Source organism: Coffea arabica, chromosome 2e (assembly GCF_036785885.1).
Source record: "Coffea arabica cultivar ET-39 chromosome 2e, Coffea Arabica ET-39 HiFi, whole genome shotgun sequence".
Lineage (NCBI taxonomy): Eukaryota > Viridiplantae > Streptophyta > Magnoliopsida > Gentianales > Rubiaceae > Coffea > Coffea arabica.
The window spans coordinates 35,944,002-35,963,498 of record NC_092313.1 but is presented as its reverse complement, the minus strand read 5'-3'; the positions used below and the strand labels follow the sequence as shown (position 1 = coordinate 35,963,498).

Sequence of the window (19,497 nt, the reverse complement as noted above, 5' to 3'; positions counted from 1 at the left end):
TCGTTTTAATGAAGGAAAATAACTTCAGTAAGTCAAAAGATGAAGTTATTTTCCACCAAGTGAAGTAAAATATATTCCCCGCATAAATCTTTTTCCAAGATAAAATGATTACCAAACACAGGAAAATTTGGAAAACATTTTCAGGAAAACATTTTACATTCAAACAAACACACCCCAAATGTAACTAATTTTCACCAATTTGTGAAATAAAAATCTTTATTTCCTTAAACATATCGTAAAATAGGCTAAACATACCTAATGTCTTTGCTTCACCAGTATTGATTGATATCCATTAATTTGTCAAAAGACGCTATCTTTGCCCATGACATGCTGCAAAATAAGGTGAATACGATATAATGTGTTAACAATTATATACAGAGTATAGCTAATCAAACCCCAATTTGTATGCCTATATGAACTCTATGTAACCAATTAACAACTATATATTAAATTTATTCTTACATTATGTGTATGCATGTGACAGTGTGTAAGGGCTAACAACCAATTACAAATTTAAACGATGGACTAACTTCTGTAAATTTATGACCATGTAAGCGTACATAACATATAGCACTACTCCATATCCACTAACAACGTGTACCCTCAATAGAGAAATTTTAATATCAACTATACCAAAGTTTGTATAATACATTCCAACTCATGTAATTACTTTTTTCTGCGTTATATCTAATCTCTCTTTTATATATATACATAGTCAAGTAACTAACACCTAACATGATGTACATTTTTGTAAACTGATTGTATCTCGTAGATCACCTTGTGTAAGATACTCACCTTGTCCAATTCGATTGTGTAAGATACTCACCTTGTCCAATTCGATTTAATGTAAGATACTCACCTTGTATCTCGTAGATCACCTTGTCCAATTCGATTGTGTAAGAGGGTAAGCATTATAATGTCATACATTGCTGCTGCAAAATTCAGAACTAGTGCACTACTGGAGTAATTTAAAGTTTTGCAGCAAAAAAGTTTAAATTTGTTCTTTTCTGATGCAGAGAGGAAGGTCTTCAATGAAAACCAATGCTGCTGTAAACAAGCAAGGTATAATTCCCTTTGTACCAAATGCTCAAGCTACTCTAAATGGTGGATCTCAAGCCGAAACTTCTGTTAGCATTAATACTGCTGCAATAGTGGCCTCTAACACTATAACCAGCAGTTTCTCTATGACGTTTTGAGAGTGCTAAAGGTTCCCCGCAATCCTTGCTTGTGGTATCTGAAGTAGTTTAGGTACTAGTCTTCTTAACTCCCAGCAATACTGAAGCAATGTTAGCTTTTGTGGACAATTTTTTGATAAGTGGTGCAATGTGCATCTGATTTATATTTCCTGCCACTTATGGTGCTGTTTGACTAATCTTAGAACTACTTGTGTATAGTTTTGTGCATTGCAATTCTCACCATCTAAACAACTAGTTGTAGATGGTGTTTTTGTTCAGAATTGGATTGCAATATAAGGCTTACGTATCATGTTACTAGACTGATCCAATGTAGTATCATGGACTATGTAATTAGTGGAGAAGGGGCAGGGACGGTTACTGCTGTTAAAGGTAGTATAATTACTCGCTGTTATTCTAGTGTTACAACGTGTACAAATGATATTACACCGTGATAGTTTTCTAGTGTTACTCTAGTGTTATTCTAGTGTTACAACGTGTACAAATGTTACAACGTGTTATTCTAGTATTACAAATGTTATTCTAGTGTTACAACGTGTACAAATGTACTTATCAACTACCCTGATAGTTTTTGCTACGCAAGCCACCCCACTCAACCTCTTTTAGCCAAGATATATGTATACTATGCAACCAGATTTTAAAAGGTGAGAACTTTAATTCATCAATTGAGTCAAATTTACAAACACTTGGCATGCATAAGTTCCCTGTGCATACATTCTTTAAGTTGGCTCTCAATGTATCTAATTTATGCTACCCATATGATTTCCTTGTTTAGGAGTTTTCGCCAGAATTTCAATTTCATTATTCATGTCACATTGTCTTAAAACGAGTTGTACAAACAAAATCATGCAAGTAAATTCATCCCCCTTCTGTCGTAAAACAAGCCAAATAGTACAATGAGTTTGCAATATTCTTACCTTTGGGGTTTAGTCCAATTCGATTGAGTCTATCTCTGCTTTAGATCTCACCAACTTCCGTCTTGTTGCAGACTTCATGAAAATTTTTGTCCCGCAACAGTTACTTCTGCAACACTATACACTTTCTCCAAAAACCTCTCATCTGAAACTTCCCAATTTGGGGTAGGGATATTATTTTGCTGATACTCTGGAATTGTGAATGAATGTTCACAAGATATGGTTTTGGAGGGAGACCAAAATTTTATTTCATTTGAAGAGTTCAGATGAAGAGTCGTGCCTCATTAATTTGAGCGGGAATTTTTGGAACGGACATCTGAGGTATTTTAACGGAGCCCGTTAGCCCCTCAGATGTTTTTTTATTTTTTTTCCTATTCACTCACTAAAACAACGTCGTTTTCCTTTGCTGTTGCTCCCATTATACGTGGCCTATTGCAGTCCTCTCATTTTTTTTTGTGAGAGGACCGCTCACAAAAAATATTATTTTATTTATTTTTTAAAAAATAAAATAATTATTTTTTATTTTTTTCGAGCTCGAGCTCGAAAATTGCCGGCTCGTCGAGCTCGAGCTTGGTAAAATTCAGTCGAGACTCGGCTCGATTAGCTCAAAACTCGACTCGACTCGGCTCATTTGCAGCCCTACCTGTAGGTCCTACAGCCGACCCCTTTCTGGCCGACCATGATTAGGGATGGCAATGGGGGCGGGTGCCCGCGGGCAACCGCCCCGCGGGGGGCTCTCGGGGCGGGGGTTGGGGCGGGGGCGGGGCGGGGGTTTTTTCCCCCCGTTTAGAAACGGGGCGGGGGGCGGGGGAGTATACCCCCGCCCCATCCCCCGCCCCGCCACCCGCAAAAAAAAAAAATTATATATATAATTATATATAATATGTAATTTAATTAGTTATAAACTTATGATAATGATATTATTAGTTAGATGTATTATATAATGTATAATAGTGTATGTAATATAATTAATATTATCAATTATACGAATAATTAGACATGTCTACTAATAGAATTTATTAATTAGTTATACTAAATTTACTAATACATTTATACTAAATTTCTAATTACACTTAATAGAATAACACTTTTTTCTAAAAAAAAAAGCACAAACACAATAATGAATTAGTGATTGTATTTGTACCAAAAGTAAAAACTTAACTATTTTAGTTGTATTTATTTCATCATGTTGGATTGTATTCAAATAATTTTTGTTTGATTGTTTTTATGAGTTTCAATTGTAAAATTAAAATGAATAATAACTTGATGATGTGTTGATATTTTAGTACTTGATTATTTATTAAAATTTAACTATAATAAAATTTTATTAACCCAGCGGAAAAAATTTTATTAACCCCGCGGGGGAAGCGGGGCGGGGAGGGGGGAGTGGGAGGCGGGGTACGGGGCGGGGGGCGGGGGGAGTTTGTAGGTAGCGGGGCGGGGGATGGGGGTAGGGTCCCCCGCCCCAACCCCGGCCCGTTGCCATCCCTAACCATGATATCAGACTTTTGGAAAAGCACTGCACACGTTAGACCAACCACTTTGGCTAGTCGGTCTAGTCGGTCTATGATCAACAATGTACCACAGAATACAAACTTTGTCCTCCGCATATTCTTTTTTTTTACTTTTCTTTTTGCTTTCTTTTTTTCTTTTTATATGGGCATAATAGACATAGTTCGTGTTTTCTGAAAATAAAAAAGAAAAAAGTTCTTTCTTCCTTTCTTTTTTTTTATTTAGAAAATTTTTCCGAGTTTATCTCGTTTAGAGATGTTATAAGATACTATTTTTTTAAAAAGTTGAAGTTATATGAAGGGAATGTTTAAATGCTGGAGAATAAATATGACTGTATATATTTACATGATAGTCTTACTATAAATCGAATTTTGATTATGTTTAATAAATTGATGCAATCTTTCTATATGTGGCTTAGTGGGGGCTAGATGTTTCACCTGAATTAATAATTCTTGATTTGATAATAACATTTCACAGCATTACGTACTAAGTAGTACTTTTAACCCCCATAAATAATCTTTTCACTTTTCTCTTAATCAAGTGATTAGCAATTTGGCAATAATCCATAGAAAGATTAAAGATAACATGAATCATTGTCATTTCAGTTAAGCCATTCATGTTACATGAACTTCTAAGGTATTCTTGTTGCTCTTTGGTTTCAGTTTAGAAGAAACACAATCATACCCTGGAAATTGAAGCCAACAAACAATGAAATTTCATCAAATGTTTCAGCCATCATTGCCTTGTAAAGAATACACAATTTTACCCCTAATTATTAACTCCTTACCGGGAAAAGATTGTAACTCACAAATTAATGGAGTTGGTTTAGTGTCAAGCCATCAACTTTATTTCTAACTACCATCCAATACCTTTCTTCATATGTTCATCATATACATTGTAATCTTTTTATAAATGAGTTTTTTTAGTGGATGTCAATTTCACGTAACCTATCATGTATATATATATTAACAATTATTACTCTTTCTTGTATTTATATATATATTTTTAATTAATTTTACCTTTCTAAAAATTTAGTATGTGAAACATATTTTAACGAGTATCCAATAGACATCCATAGACAGATCCGCATGCAGGGTAAAGGTACTACTTTTTAATGCAATTGCTTCCGTGGGGCTGGATAATAATATTTAATTTAATGAGTGCTTAAGCAATGAAGATTGAGACTGTGCCAAATGTACAGTTTTCTCGTCATCTAGGACAACAATTTAATCCTGAAAATGCTCGTTAAGAAACGACCCCAACATTTTCTTATAGTCCAGGTCTCCATCATAAACTTATCTCAAACTTGTTCAAATTTCATAGGCCAAACCAGAGAAAACAACTTGGACATACGCCTAAAGAAAAGCCACCCACAGTAAACCAGCAGACTTGGAATCTCTAGTTGTTGGGATTTCAAGATGTCTCTGTTCATGTTCTGCTGAAAACAGAAAACCAAAAGGGAACCCATTTTCTTTTCTTCTGGAGACAGAAATCTCCGTCTCAAGGGGAAGAAAAAATTCCCTTGAAATCCATCAAAACTCATGTTTCTGCTTTGAGATTTCCTCTGAAGATGGTGCAAAGAAAGGTGAGCAACAAGCTTGGTATCCATGCTGATCAGGATAAATCCAACAAGCTGTTGGTGAACCTCAAACCATCAACTCTGCAGCATCAGGATGCCAAAAACAAAGGAACTGATTTGAAGAAGAAAATGAAGAAATCAAGACCAATCAAGCGTTCTGATCTTTAACGCCTTGGTTCGCCAAATATGAGAAGGCAAGTACCTCAGCCTGGAAAGCCACCACCACCAAAACCACCACCTCCAGTATTTCCAAACACCTCTGCATCCCCACAGAAGAAGTCCCCGGTCAAAACATCAGAAGCAACACCAAACTATATGAAGGCAACTACCAGTTCTGATGCAAGGAAAGAACGTTCTCAGGTGAGTTCCAGGAACGTTCTCAGGTGAGTTCCAGGAACCTTCAAACTCTCTTTGATAGTCAAAGCTCAGGCAGGAAGGATTCAAATAGCTCAAAAATCAGCTCAGGTTCTGTTCACAAGGCAGCAAGAGTTTTAGGTAGGACATCCAGTTCGAAACTAGTTAGGACACTAACAAAAACAACTAGTTTTAAACCAGCAAGAGCTTCAGCCAAAAAATGTTCCCCTCTTGTCCTAAGTGAAAATCTAAATGTTTAGAGAGCAACCTGTTCTTCAACTCTGAAGGACTCAAAATTTCCAGCTTACCTTGCGCTTAGTTCCGGAGCAACAGAAGCAGAAGGAACCTCCGTCATGAAAGTCTGCCCCTATACTTACTGTTCTTTGAATGGTCATCATCATCCTCCTTTACCACCATTAAAAAGCTTCTTGTCTGCAAGAAGGCGCCTGCTGAAGACTCAAAGAAGTTTCAAACTCGGATGTCTCTCCCCACGACGATCAAAGCCGGTTAGCAGCAGTACGGAAGAAATTCAGGTTGAGCAGAACCATGAGAAATCTTCATCTCAAGAACCATGGGACAGTTCAATGAGTAGCCCAGTCATAGAAGGAAAGCAAACTGATTTCTTCGTTCAGATTTACGGTAAAGGAAGGGAAACTAAAGTTGATATCACTGATTCTTCTCTCAACCATATCAGGCCTGCAGTTGAGGGAAGACCAAGTGGTGATGAAACACCAACACAAGTTGACAACAGACAAGTTCTTGCAATACCATCAGATGAATCCCCTTTCTCTGAGATGGATTCTCATGATGATAGCAGCAAAATCATTGATGCTGCTTCATCAGTCATTGAAGTGGCTGATTATTGTGAGGCAGAGAGTTACTCAACTATGGATCTTGATTATGAACCTGACAGTTCACTGCAAAGCATCCAAGATTCTGATTTAGGAGGAGATTCACCTGAGTTTGGAAGCTGTATAATTCCTGAAGAATCCATTTTCAAATCAGCTATTACAAATAGGTGCTTTGGGGAAATTCAGGCAGGTACGATCCTGAAACAATCATCTGATGAAGAATCCATTGATAAAGAAAGTGTGAGCTCTAAAGCAAGTTCATTTTCAGATTATTGGGCAGAGGATTATGTTGAAGGGCTTGATGATGGAAGTTGAAGAAGCACTGAACTTCCCCGGACCGAGCTGACCTGATGAGCTCGGTGTGCTGATGAGAAGAGCGTGTCCCAAGCCTACAAAGCGAACAAGAGAGTGATCTAACAGGGGAGCCCCGAGGTCGTCCCCGAGGGCACTCCGACGGTCAAGTTAGTTTTCCGGTGAGTGAGATTCACGGGAAGTAAAACGATCGGGAGTAATTGGCGAATAGTGAGCGTACCTTGTGTAGTTGGTGTGTGTTACCATTTATACCTGCTTGGGAGTCCGACCTCCGTACGTTTCGGGACCTGCCCAGAATAGTCTCAATCCCGCACTGAGGGGGATTCTCCCGCCCTCTACGGGATCGTTTCCTGGAGCCCATCGGAACCCTAGCAGCGGAGGGCCGCGGGACGGTTCCCATGGGCCCGGGGTCTAAGCCCAGCTCAGGCCTCCCTGGGCTGCCACGTGTATAGGCCCAGGACGAGGCCTCTGTAGAAGTCATGATGAATTAGGTCTTCAGTTTAAAGATGAATCTTTCGAGCCTATCAAGACACAAGATCTCATTGATTATCTCAAGGATGGAATTGTGCAGAATGATGTTGAAGCCGAACAGGTACGGGGCCCAGATTCGTAAGATTTTCATGATATGATTGAAGAAAGTTGTGAAGATGGGATGGAAGAGAATGAGCAAGGTGATCCTTTTAAAGCACCTACCAAGATTGAAATTTGCATTTCTCTGCATAGTTCAGCTGAAGCCACCGGGGACATGTCAGCAAAGGATTGCAAGGACAATAACCTGGAGGACATTCGAATTGGTGGAAAATCAGATCGAACTTCGGCAAATATGGAACTAACAAAAGGAGCTCCAGATCAATCAGCTCATGACAACTCCATAAGCAGTGGTTGCGAAAATCTAAATTGCTTGGAAGAAAATGAAGCTGGGAACTTCAAAACGATAGCATCTGCTGATTTAGGAGGAGAAAAAGCAAACCCCACACCCAAGAATGCATGTGGCGGTACACAAAATGACTGTAAGGGAAGCCTTTCATGTCAAGAATTGGGTGAAACATGCAAAAGGAGGAGCTGGAGAACTGGATGCAAAAGATCTACTGAAGAGTACCAGGAATTGAAAGAATTCAATCCAAAAGCACCAAATTTTCTGCCACTGGAGCCTGACCCGGAAGCAGAGAAGGTTGATCTCAAGCATCAAACAATCGATGAAAGGAGAAATGCAGACAAATGGATGCTGGATTATGCTATTCAAAAGGCAGTCAACAAACTTGGTCCAGCGCGCAAGAAGAAGGTTGCATTGCTTGTTGAAGCTTTTGAAACAGTTATGCCAGTATCCAGATATGATACCTGTTGTTCCTTTAGAGCTTGATATGCACAATCAACCTGCAAAACAAAAGTCAAAGAAAAGAAATAAAGTAATTTCGGCTAGGTGAGGCGCGGACTAGATCGCTCTCTTAAGACGATTCGCGCCCCTCTCGGGATTATGCCCGGTGTAGAAGGTTGATGGCACGTCGCCTCTAGGATACAACAGCCCAGCCTATGCTGTTGCTTCTACTAAATCTACACAATTTAGAGAAACTAAAGCTCTTCTCAACACCTAACTAATGTCCAATAGAAGTGAGGAAGACAGTTTTTTTAAGATAGCAAGAAAAGTGTATGAAACTTGGTTGATAGTGACCTCTATATATAGGCTAAAGCTTTAGGTGTATAGGAATGCCACCATTAAATGGAATAAATGTGTCATATTTTTCAGTTACAAAATTTGAAAAGGTTTAGGGCATTGTATACTAGTTAAAATTCAATAAATAAAATTCTTAAAATCTAATCATCACATAGGTTACAAAAACAAGACATAAATCTCATAGGTTACCCTTTTTAAAGGTGATCTTGTAACTGAAAATTCATTTCAAATTTTGTAACTTATTGCATTTGAATTCAAGACATAAATCTCATAGGTTACCCTTTTTAATGGTGCTCTTATAACTGAAAATTCATTTCAAAATTTGTAACTTATTGCAATTGAATTCAAAATAAGCATGTGAATGAATTCAAAATAATAATGATATTTTTATTAAAATATCCAACAATCCCCCACTTATTTTAATAAAAATAGTTTGGGCATATAGTGAGAACATCATGCCTTGTGAAAGTGGCAATGCCTTTAAACTTCCACTTAGTGTTTCAGTTTTCCCGTATTAGAATCATAGTGGACTTAGCCTTTAAACTATGATTACTTGAGGATACGTAGAAAACTTAACACACATGACATTATAGGTGTTCTTAACCGAGCTTTTCAAGCCAGTACATTATGGCCATGTACTTTACCCCAGTGTTCATGAGTGCTCTAGAGAATTAGCCCAAATTCTCATAAGGGCGGCCACACCCTTACACTCATATAGGTGAGTCTATCAAGGATATTTCTGTGACTAACACATCCCACCCATAAGGGCTATAGAACTCATTAAGAGATTAGTTCTCAACCTCTCATATTCGTCACAGAATTACATGCATAATCATATGATTGGACTAAAAATTTGCATGTATCACAACAAGCGACTCTATGATTCGTTTGTCTCCAACCTAGGTCTTGGGATAGGAAATCCCTAGGTGGTTGTATCCTCATAGGTAGCTTTTACATTTTTGGGCTTTAATCCAATCTCTCTTGATGCTTTCCAGATCTTTTCTCTAGCTAGAGCTTTTGTAAGTTGATCGGCAAGATTATCGCCTGATCTCACAAAATCAATGGTTAATGAACCATTATTTAAATATGATCTCACAGTACTGTGTTTTCTCCTTATAGATCTGGATTTTCCATTATAATATTTATTGTGAACTCTGCCAATAGCAGCGGTACTATCACAATGTATTAAAACAGGAGGTATCGGCTTATTCCACATTGGAATTTCAGATAGTAAATCACGTAACCAACCTGCTTCTTCACATGCAGAAGCAAGAGCAATTAACTCTGCTTCCATGGTGGACTTTGCGATTATGTGTTGTTTTTTGGATCGCCAACAAATGGCTCCACCTCCCAATGTAAATAAATAACCAGTATTGGACAAAGAATCATTGGATTGTGAACTCCAATCTGCATCACTAAAACCTTCAAGTACAGCAGGATATTTTTTATAAAATAGACCATAATCTAAAGTTCTCTTAAGATATCTCATAATTCTATGAATTGCATTCCAATGTGTAATGTTGGGTTTACTAGTAAACCTACTAAGTACACCAACCGCATATGCAATATCAGGTCTGGTACAATCAGTTGCATATCTCAAACTACCAATTATACTAGCATACTCTTTTTGATTTATCACATCAAAATCATTTTTAGTAGGAAATAAACACACATGAGAATCAAAGGGTGTACAAACTGGTGTACAATCAAAATAATTATATTTTTTAAATATTTTTTCAATATAATGAGATTGATCAATAAAAATTCCTTCTGAATTTTTTGTAATTTTCATACCAAGTATGACATTAGCTTCGCCTAAGTCTTTCATTTCGAAATTACTTTTAAGTAATGCTTTTGTAACCTCAATTACTTGCATATTAGTCCCAAATATCAATAAATCATCAACATATAAACAAATTATCGCATGAGAGTCTCCAAATGATTTATAATAAATGCACTTATCACTTTCATTTGACCTAAAGCCATTAGTCAATACACACTGATCAAATTTTTCATGCCATTGTTTAGGTGCTTGTTTAAGTCCATATAAAGATTTATTCAATTTACAAACTTCATTTTCTAAACCAGGTTGAATAAATCCTTCGGGTTGATCCATATAAATCTTTTCATTTAAATCACCATTAAGAAAGGCTGTTTTGACATCCATTTGATGTATTTTTAATTCATGAATTGCTGCTATAGCTATTAAAAGTCGTATAGAAGTCACTCTTGTAACTGGTGAAAAAGTATCAAAGAAACCTATCTCTCCTTTTTGCTTAAAACCCTTTGCAACAAGCCTGGCTTTATATTTATCTATAGTGCCATCAGGTTTAAATTTTTTCCTTAATATCCATTTACAACCTATAGTTTTACAACCTGGAGGTAAATCAACTAATTTTCAAGTTTTATTAGACATTAAAGATTCCATTTCATCATTAATTGCTTCTCTCCAAAAATAAGAATCAAAAGATGATAAAGCTTCAGAAATAGTTATAGGATCCCCCTCTACATTATAAGTTTGAAAATCAGGACCAAAATCTTTTTGTGTTCTTTTCCTTTTACTGTGACGCCCCCACTTCTCTCTAAGGCGAACCAAAGGGTATTCGCGGGACGCTTGCCCAACTCTCGCCAGGACTCATGCAATTTCCCATCCAAGCTTAATACAACACTAAATTACAACCAGATAAAGTAATTGCAAATAGTGCGGAAATTTTCAAACTTAACAACACATAGCCATTATTCAATCCTTACAATGGGTTTCCAAAATACATCCCAAATACCAAAATTTTTTCGTAGCCACAATACTTGGCCACTAACACTGGGGCCCTATTACAAAATATCACAAAAAGGTTCTTCCATGACTCAACCCATGTCCACTGCTGTTAAGGAAAACAAATCTTATAGGGTGAGCAAAACGCTCGTGAGGCCAAGAACACACATGCAAGCACGTAGTTCAAGTAACACTCCCAAATTAATTAATTTAAAAAAATAACCATTCAATAAAGAGCACTTCACTGAAAAGTAAACAGAAATAATTCAAGGATATGGGAGCTCTCAGGAGCTATTTTCCACTTGCACGATCACGAACCTCCACGCGTTGACACTCCGTCAACCGGGTAGGTTTAATCCGTAGAAACATCACTTACACTTCCCCTTCTCAACCTTACATACCACACCGGGTCCGCAATACATTTATGAGGCGATACTTTAGCGAGTATGCCAAGCAAGACCTCTCAATAGGTCGAGCTTATGAAATCTCATGGTTCACTGAGGAGCTCAACCAAGCCCATGCTGGCTCGAGTCCAAGGCTAGCCAATAAGAGAGTTTGGGCGTCCCCAACTTTTACACTTTTGTATCGAGGAGGTTCACTCCAACGACTTATGCAATCACAGCATAAATAATCACTTAAACACTTCACATATATTCACTTAACAAGTTACTTTAAACAGGTAATCACTTCACTTCACGAACTCAAGTTCACTTCGTTTAAATGAGGACGAGTGCGATAAAGTACACACTCGACTCAAAGGTTTCAAAATCTCAGTTTATATAACACTTATCACTTTGCAGATATATCACATAATACACACACTTGACACTCACTGTGAGTCAATAACAAAAGTGTCACTTGGAGGTTCAAGCTTCCACCGTGGGATCCTCTTGAAGGTCCTCGTGTGCGCCTGAGCAAATAATAGTGAATTATCATTCACACATCCCAATTATCAAGGAAGATTGTGCACTAGTACAATCTAGGGAAATTTCATGAAAATGAAACTCAATTACTCGTAAATCGAGATTTAAGTGGAGTTTCTTAAAGTACAAGAGCAATCGAGTTTTTTTTTCTTGGAAATCAAGCATAAACGTTCAAGTGCTATCGAAGGAATAAGGAATACTTGAAAAACTCCATTTCCTTGAAATTCGGAAAAATTTCAGTTTTGATACGATATTTTGAAAAATCGTATCTCACATTCCACATGTCGAAAATTGGAAAACTTGGTACTGTTGGAAACTTCTTCCAAAGTACTAAAAGTTCCTAGAATATACTTTACTAAGATTCCAAATGGAGAATATTAAAAAATGAGCTCAAAGTCGCTGTTTTGGTTCATAAGGCAGATTTAAGTTGGTTTTTGGCCAACTTTGAAAATTCGGAAAAATTCACTTGATTGGAACTAGCCTTTGAAATTTGGAACTCTATTAAAGTTGCAATCCAAGTTTACAACAAAACAAGTGGAATGAGAAACGGAGTTTTGAGCACTAAGATAAGGCAACTCAAAGTTACCAAAATTCCCTTGTGAAACAAGGGTTTTCCAAACTTGAGTCATGAACTTTGGTAATTTAGTCGAGCAGTGAAATGGACTCGGATTGGTACCAAATTTGGCAATATAATACTCCTATATAAAGGGTATCCCTCTATCAAATTTCATGGAAAAATACCTTCGGGAAGGTAGTCAACCCAACAACCAAAGTTTCGAAAAATCCTAAAGCAAAACTACCTTGAGCTTCTTGTTTTCCATTTCCAAACATTTGGCCAAGGAAAATCCTTCAAACATGGTTCATTTGTGCAGGCAAAGCCTAAAGAACATTCATGGTACATTTGGTAAGTGTTTTAACTCCAAGAAATTCAATTGGCAAGTCCACACCAAGTCTAGCATCAATTCTGCCCAAAATTTAGGGTTTTCAAGAACAGGGCAGGTTTCGTATTTCGATCACAAATCACTCAATTCAACTCGGAATTGAGCATGGTTGGTGGCATTGAAAAATACATTCATAAAAATATAATTTGACAGAAGAAATTGTTTTGAAATTCAGCACACAACTAGCTCAAATTCGAGCCTCAAGTTGCAGCTTCTGAACTTCGTTCCAGGAAAATAGAGAAACATGACAGTCATCTTTAAACGGTTGATACGGGATACTCGGGTGGAATTAGGGGGTGAATTTTATACCGTTGGAAATCTGGGAATGTCTAGTTTCAAATTCCACTGAAGGCACTTGATTTTGACATCGAAGTACAGAGTTATGGATGAAACAATAAGGCTGTCTGAGCATTACTGGGAAATTTTCCAGGTTTGCTAGCTTTGCGAGATTAATCCATTTGACCAACCAAACCTCAATATTTTTTGATGAAACTTTGTACACCATCTATACAACATATAAACATCATATGCAAACCATTAAAACCTCAAAATTCTGCAAAAAGAGGCACGATCATAACAGGGGCAGAATTGAAAACTTTACATCCATGCACTCCTTGAAGTTTATACTAGCTATGCACCATTAATCTACCAATTTGAGCACTAAACCAACATTAGATCCATCATCAAGCATCACATCAGCCATCAATCCAAGAGTGGGAGTTCATAGAGCCCACATTCAAAATTTTTCCAACAATAACAAGCCACCCACATAAATATCTAAGCTCATAAGTGTAAATCAACTTCCATAGGTCAAGAATTTGAGGGTTGATCGTCACTTACTTGTGTTGGTGAACAAGGTAGAATTTCGGCCCTCTCTTAGCTCAAGAAAACTGTGGAAAGCTCCCCCTTTTTGTAGCTTAAGATGATCTCCAAGTATTAAGTTAAGTGTGTGTGAAATTTGGAAGGAATTGGAGAAGATTTGTGCAAGATTAGAGATGAAAAATGAAGAACTCCTTGGGTTATTTTTACAGCTGATGGCCGGCCACTTTGTGAGGAAGAGAGAGTGTGTTTTGATCCAATTTGGCTTCCTAAGGAAGCTTCATTTGTGTGGCTAGAATTGGTGTAAAAGTCAACTCTTCAATAATGCGCGTACGCGCGCGTTTTGTGCTCAAATCCTCTCGCGTTCATTTCACTAGTGCACTAAACCTCCAATATACTTATATTCATACTATTATTATCCACTCTTAAAGATTTAAAATGAAGGTTTATAGTTTCCCAATTAATCGCGCGCGCAAAAATGCGAATTCCAATTTAAGCGCGATAAAGTGAAACTTCCAAAAAATTCTTATAACGATAGTACTACTAACTATCACCTGAGTACTTAAACTTTAAAATACCTAATTTAGGTCCATAGTACAAGTCTCCAATGTTCGAAACTTATTGTACTCTCCAACGGTTAAAATTTCCAAATACTTTTTCACTAATTTCACTAAACGCGCTTTCGGGGACTAATTTTTTTTTTTAAACGAGTCACTTTAAAAATATTTTGAAGCTATACTTCCATGTAATTAAGTTCAATAGGGCTAGAAAATGATATTCGGAATAAATGGACAATTACATGTTAAATAAGCTCGAAATAGGGTTTTTAAAATAAATGAATTTTGTGAATCCTCACATTTACTGGTTCTCAATTGCTCTTTTCCTCTAGTTGAACCTTTAGCATTAGAAGAACTAGCTTCTTCGGATTTTTCACTATATTCATTCAATTTTATACCCCCACTATCTTTAAATGGAAATTTATTTTCATGAAAAATTACATCTAGAGATTCAATTACTACATTATTTTCTAGATCTAGAAATCTATATGCTTTATTGTTTAAAGAACATCCAATAAATGTACATCTAGTTGCTTTTATTCCTAATTTTGGAATTTTTGGATCGGAAATTCTTACATACGCTAAACAACCCCATACTCTAAAATATTCAATATTGGGTTTTTTGTTCCTCCATAATTCATAAGGAGTTATTAAATCTTTTTTACGTGGTACTCTATTTAAAGTATAATTAGCTGTTAAAATAGCTTCACCCCATAAATTTTTAGGTGCACTCAAATTTGCTAACATAGCATTTATTAAATCTATCAAAGATCTATTTTTCCTTTCAGCCACACCGTTTGATTGAGGTGAATATGGTGGAGTAACCTCATGTATTATTCCTAATGATTTGATAAAATTTATAAGGCCAATAGTATCATATTCTTTTCCTCTATCTGTTCTAAATCTTTTGATTTTTCTCTCAAAACGATTTTCAACCTCTTTAACAAAAATAGTAAATTTCTCAAAAGCCTCACTTTTATGTTTCATAAGGTAGACATAACAATATTTTGAAAAATCATCTATAAATGTGATAAAATATCTTTTACCTCCACGTGTTAATATGCTTTCAAATTCACAAATGTCAGAATGTATTAATTCTAATAACTCTGTTTTTCTTTCAACTTTCAAATGAGGTTGTTTAGTTATTTTAGTCATGCTACAATATTCACAATTTTCAAACTCATTATGCAATTTTGGAATTAACCCTATGTGGCTCATATATTTTAAGTATTTGCTATTTATATGACAAAGACGTGCATGCCACATATTTATACAAGAAACGATATAAGCAGAAGTAGAAATTTCATTCATTTCAACATTAAGTTTAAACATACCATCACAAGCATAACCTTTTCCAACAAAAGTACCATTCTTTGTAAGCACATATTGATCAGACTCTATAGACTGCTTAAAACCAGCCTTATTAAGAAGATAGCAAGAAACCAAGTTCTTCCTAATTTCAGGAACGTGAAGAACATCTCTTAGGGTCAAGACACGCCCAGAAGTAAACTTTAGTTCAACTTCGCCCATGCCTAGAACATTGGTTGTATGTGAATCTCCTAGCAAAACTTTTGTTTCTTTTTCAATAGGAGAATAACTTTTGAACCAAGTTCTATCATAGCAAACATGCCTAGAGGCACCAGAATCAGCCCACCACCCTTCAGTATTTCCAACAAAATTGATTTCAGAAACCATAGCCACAAATGACTCTTCAATTAGTTGAGTCACATTAGCTTGTGGCTTAAAATTTGGTCCAAATTTTCTAAAACAACAATTTTTTGCACGATGACCCAATTTTCCACAAACAAAACAAGCTCTATTATTCATATTATTTCCAAAATTTGGAGTATTTGAAACTTGTTTTGAAGGGGGTCCTTGATTTGACTTTTTTTGGTTAAAATAATTTTTTGAAAACTTGTTTTTCATATTCTTCCCTCTAGGCTTCAAATAGGCGTTATTTTTGTCTTGTTGACCCTTAGAGACATTCTCACTAGAAGTTAGGAAGTTTACACTTTAGTACTCCCATTGAACTCTTCACCTTTGTCTTGTTTTCTAGCTTCTTCTTCAATGCGCAACCTTGCCATCAGATTTGCTATTGTCAATTCTTGTTGCTTATGACGTAGCCCTTTCTGAAAATCTTTCCATGATGTTGGAAGTTTGTCAATGATGGCTGCAACTTGCATTTGCGGATCGACTTTGACTCCTTCAGATTCAATCTCATGGACGATCATTTGCAAGTCATGAACTTGCTCTAGTACTGGCTTGTTTTCCACCATTTAAAACTTGAAATAATGGCTACAAGCATATTTTTTCGAGCCTGCTTCTTCAGTATCATATTTTTGTTGCAATGCTCTCCAAATTCTTTTTGCTGAATTATAAGATGAAGAATAAAAATCATAAAGTTCATCAGACAAACAATTAAGGATATAATTTCTGCAATCTTCCTCATCATTTTCCCATTTTTGAAGTTGTTTGGCATGATTCTCCCTTTCTTCATCAATCATGGAATTGGTGTCTATCTTTTTTGGATTCTTTGTGGCTAAGACCCAGGCAACCTTCATTAGCTTCAAATAGAACATCACTTTCTTGGCCCACCTTTTGAAATGTTGGCCACTAAAGCAAAATGGTTTGTTGAGATCACTAGATCCAATAGTGGTAGCGTTTGCAACATTGCTTGCAACCTCCATGGTACTCCGAATCGTCTTAAATTGTTGTTCCTTTAGAACTTGATATGCACGATCAACCTGCAAAACAAAAGTCAAAGAAAAGAAATAAAGTAATTTCGGCTAGGTGAGGCGCGGACTAGGTCGCTCTCTTAAGACGATTCGCGCCCCTCTCGGGATTATGCCCGGTGTAGAAGGTTGATGGCACGTCGCCTCTGGGATGCAACAGCCCAGCCTATGCTGTTGCTTCTACTAAATCTACAGAATTTAGAGAAGCTAAAGCTCTTCTCAACACCTAACTAATGCCCAATAGAAGTGAGGAAGATAGTTTTTTTAAGATAGCAAGAAAAGTGTATGAAACTTGGTTGATAGTGACCTCTATTTATAGGCTAAAGCTTTAGGTGCATAGGAATGCCACCATTAAATGGAATAAATGTGTTATATTTTTCAGTTACAAAATTTGAAAAGGTTTAGGGCATTGTATACTAGTTAAAATTCAATAAATAAAATTCTTAAAATCTAATCATCACATAGGTTACAAAAACAAGACATAAATCTCATAGGTTACCCTTTTTAAAGGTGATCTTGTAACTGAAAATTCATTTCAAATTTTGTAACTTATTGCATTTGAATTCAAGACATAAATCTCATAGGTTACCCTTTTTAATGGTGCTCTTATAACTGAAAATTCATTTCAAAATTTGTAACTTATTGCAATTGAATTCAAAATAAGCATGTGAATGAATTCAAAATAATAATGATATTTTTATTAAAATATCCAACAATACCCAACCGAGTCACAGCTCATTCCCATTCAGTCATGCAAGGCCAAGTCAAGCTTGCAGTTGATGCCACTCTGGTGACGATTAAAACTTTTTCTCTTTGATAACTTATTCATCTCTGAAATTTACTCATAAAAGATCCATTCACAGTTCAAATTCTGCTAACGTATGACAATTTCTCTTATTCTCGTTGCAGTGAACAGAGAAGAAACATCTGCAATTATACGTACTCCTGGGAGATGACAAACTGAAGAAGGTTTACACCAAGAAGCTAGTAGTTGATTGATCCAGCTTTACCAGAGAAGCATCAGCTTCATATCTTGAATTGTTGGGTCAGAATATTAATGATATATCACCGTTTCTTGTAAGATATTCTGTCAATCTTCAAGTTGAGACCATTTGTTTGAAGTTCGTGTGGTACTTTTGTTGTGTTAAACAGCCTTATCAGTGTTTTTGTTGTTGGTGAAGGTAATTTCACCATTTTATTTATGTGCAAGAGTAGTTTATGCGTCTTCCAAAAATTCAACAACTGAATCTTATGGCAATTCACAATTTCTACTTCACATAACAATTACTACATCGCTAGACTACCTTGCCTCTTGTTCCTGCGAAAGAAACATGAACAGAAATGATCAATTTCTACTTCAGGCCAATATATAACAGAAATTATCAACTTTACCCCGCGGTCTTATTTATTTATCATGAATTTACTTGCTCTTTTGATTTCTTCTAGTGACCCCAAGAATACTCTAAAACTCATCCACTTTGCCTTTTCTAATTTATTTATCATTTATATCTATTTCAACAAGCATAAGTACGATTAAACTCATCCCGAGAATGAACTGACCCTTTTCATTTTGTTTCGATTTTTTCAGCAACCAAATAAATTATTCAAAAAAAAGTAAACAAACGTAATAAATTGGCAACGTCTAGTGAAATGTGATAAGTTCAATGCTTGGATATGTAAATGAGTCAGAAGGTTGAATCTTACTAGTTCTAGGGTAAATAAAACGTTTAAGTATTTAAAACTGAATCTTTCTAATAAAATGAAAATTTCAAAAAACTACGAAACATCATATACTCACCAAAAAACATTTGATATATAAGTAACTGTGCGTGTGTCAGACTATGACTTTGTTTGACAAGCAAGTTTTTGATCAAATTTGCCTGTTACAAGTTTTTTTAACAACATTAGCTACAGTAAGTTCAAAAACTACTCAAAGTTTTTAAACTACACACTTCAAAATATCCAAAAATTTACACACTTCAAAAATTTTTTCAACAACTTCTACGGTAAGTTACAGTAAAGTTTTAGACAAACATTAAAAAACTCACTTGCCAAACGGACCTATGTGACCAACAAAAAAAAACACTTAATTTTACACATTACTTAAATGACACAATTCTTGATTAAACATTTATACCATACAAAATATTTTGCATACTAATTTTCAATTTACCTTGTTTGGCTACTGAGCACTCAAAAACTAATGGAAAGTACATTTGATTTTTTTTTTTTTTTGCCTTGTGCATTTAGCTGAAAAGAACGAAGAGAAATGCTATATAAGTTGAACGGCAAAAATATTTACATCTACAAACATCTTTTTAGTCAGAAGCAGAACGAAAGGAGTAAAAACAGTAATAGAAATAAAATA

General features: G+C 36.0%; 1 protein-coding gene across 1 annotated transcript; it reads left to right on the top strand.

Moving 5' to 3' along the window:
• The first annotated feature begins 5,384 nt into the window (after positions 1 to 5,384).
• Positions 5,385 to 18,250, top strand: LOC113729022 (uncharacterized). Its single transcript, XM_072077610.1, has 5 exons — positions 5,385 to 5,558; positions 5,813 to 6,715; positions 7,329 to 8,053; positions 17,849 to 17,919; positions 18,039 to 18,250. The coding sequence occupies exons 1-4, from the start codon at positions 5,385 to 5,387 to the stop codon at positions 17,907 to 17,909; spliced, it is 1,863 nt and encodes a 620-aa protein (XP_071933711.1). The 3' UTR covers positions 17,910 to 17,919; positions 18,039 to 18,250.
• The last annotated feature ends 1,247 nt before the right edge of the window (positions 18,251 to 19,497 follow it).

Coding starts and splice junctions, on each gene's coding strand:
- LOC113729022 (XM_072077610.1), top strand. CDS start 5,385: ATGAGAAGGCAAGTACCTCAGCCTGGAAAGCCACCACCACCAAAACCA. Junction 5,559..5,812: donor CAAGGAAAGAACGTTCTCAG/GTGAGTTCCAGG, acceptor CTAAATGTTTAG/AGAGCAACCTGTTCTTCAAC. Junction 6,716..7,328: donor AAGGGCTTGATGATGGAAGT/TGAAGAAGCACT, acceptor CCAGATTCGTAA/GATTTTCATGATATGATTGA.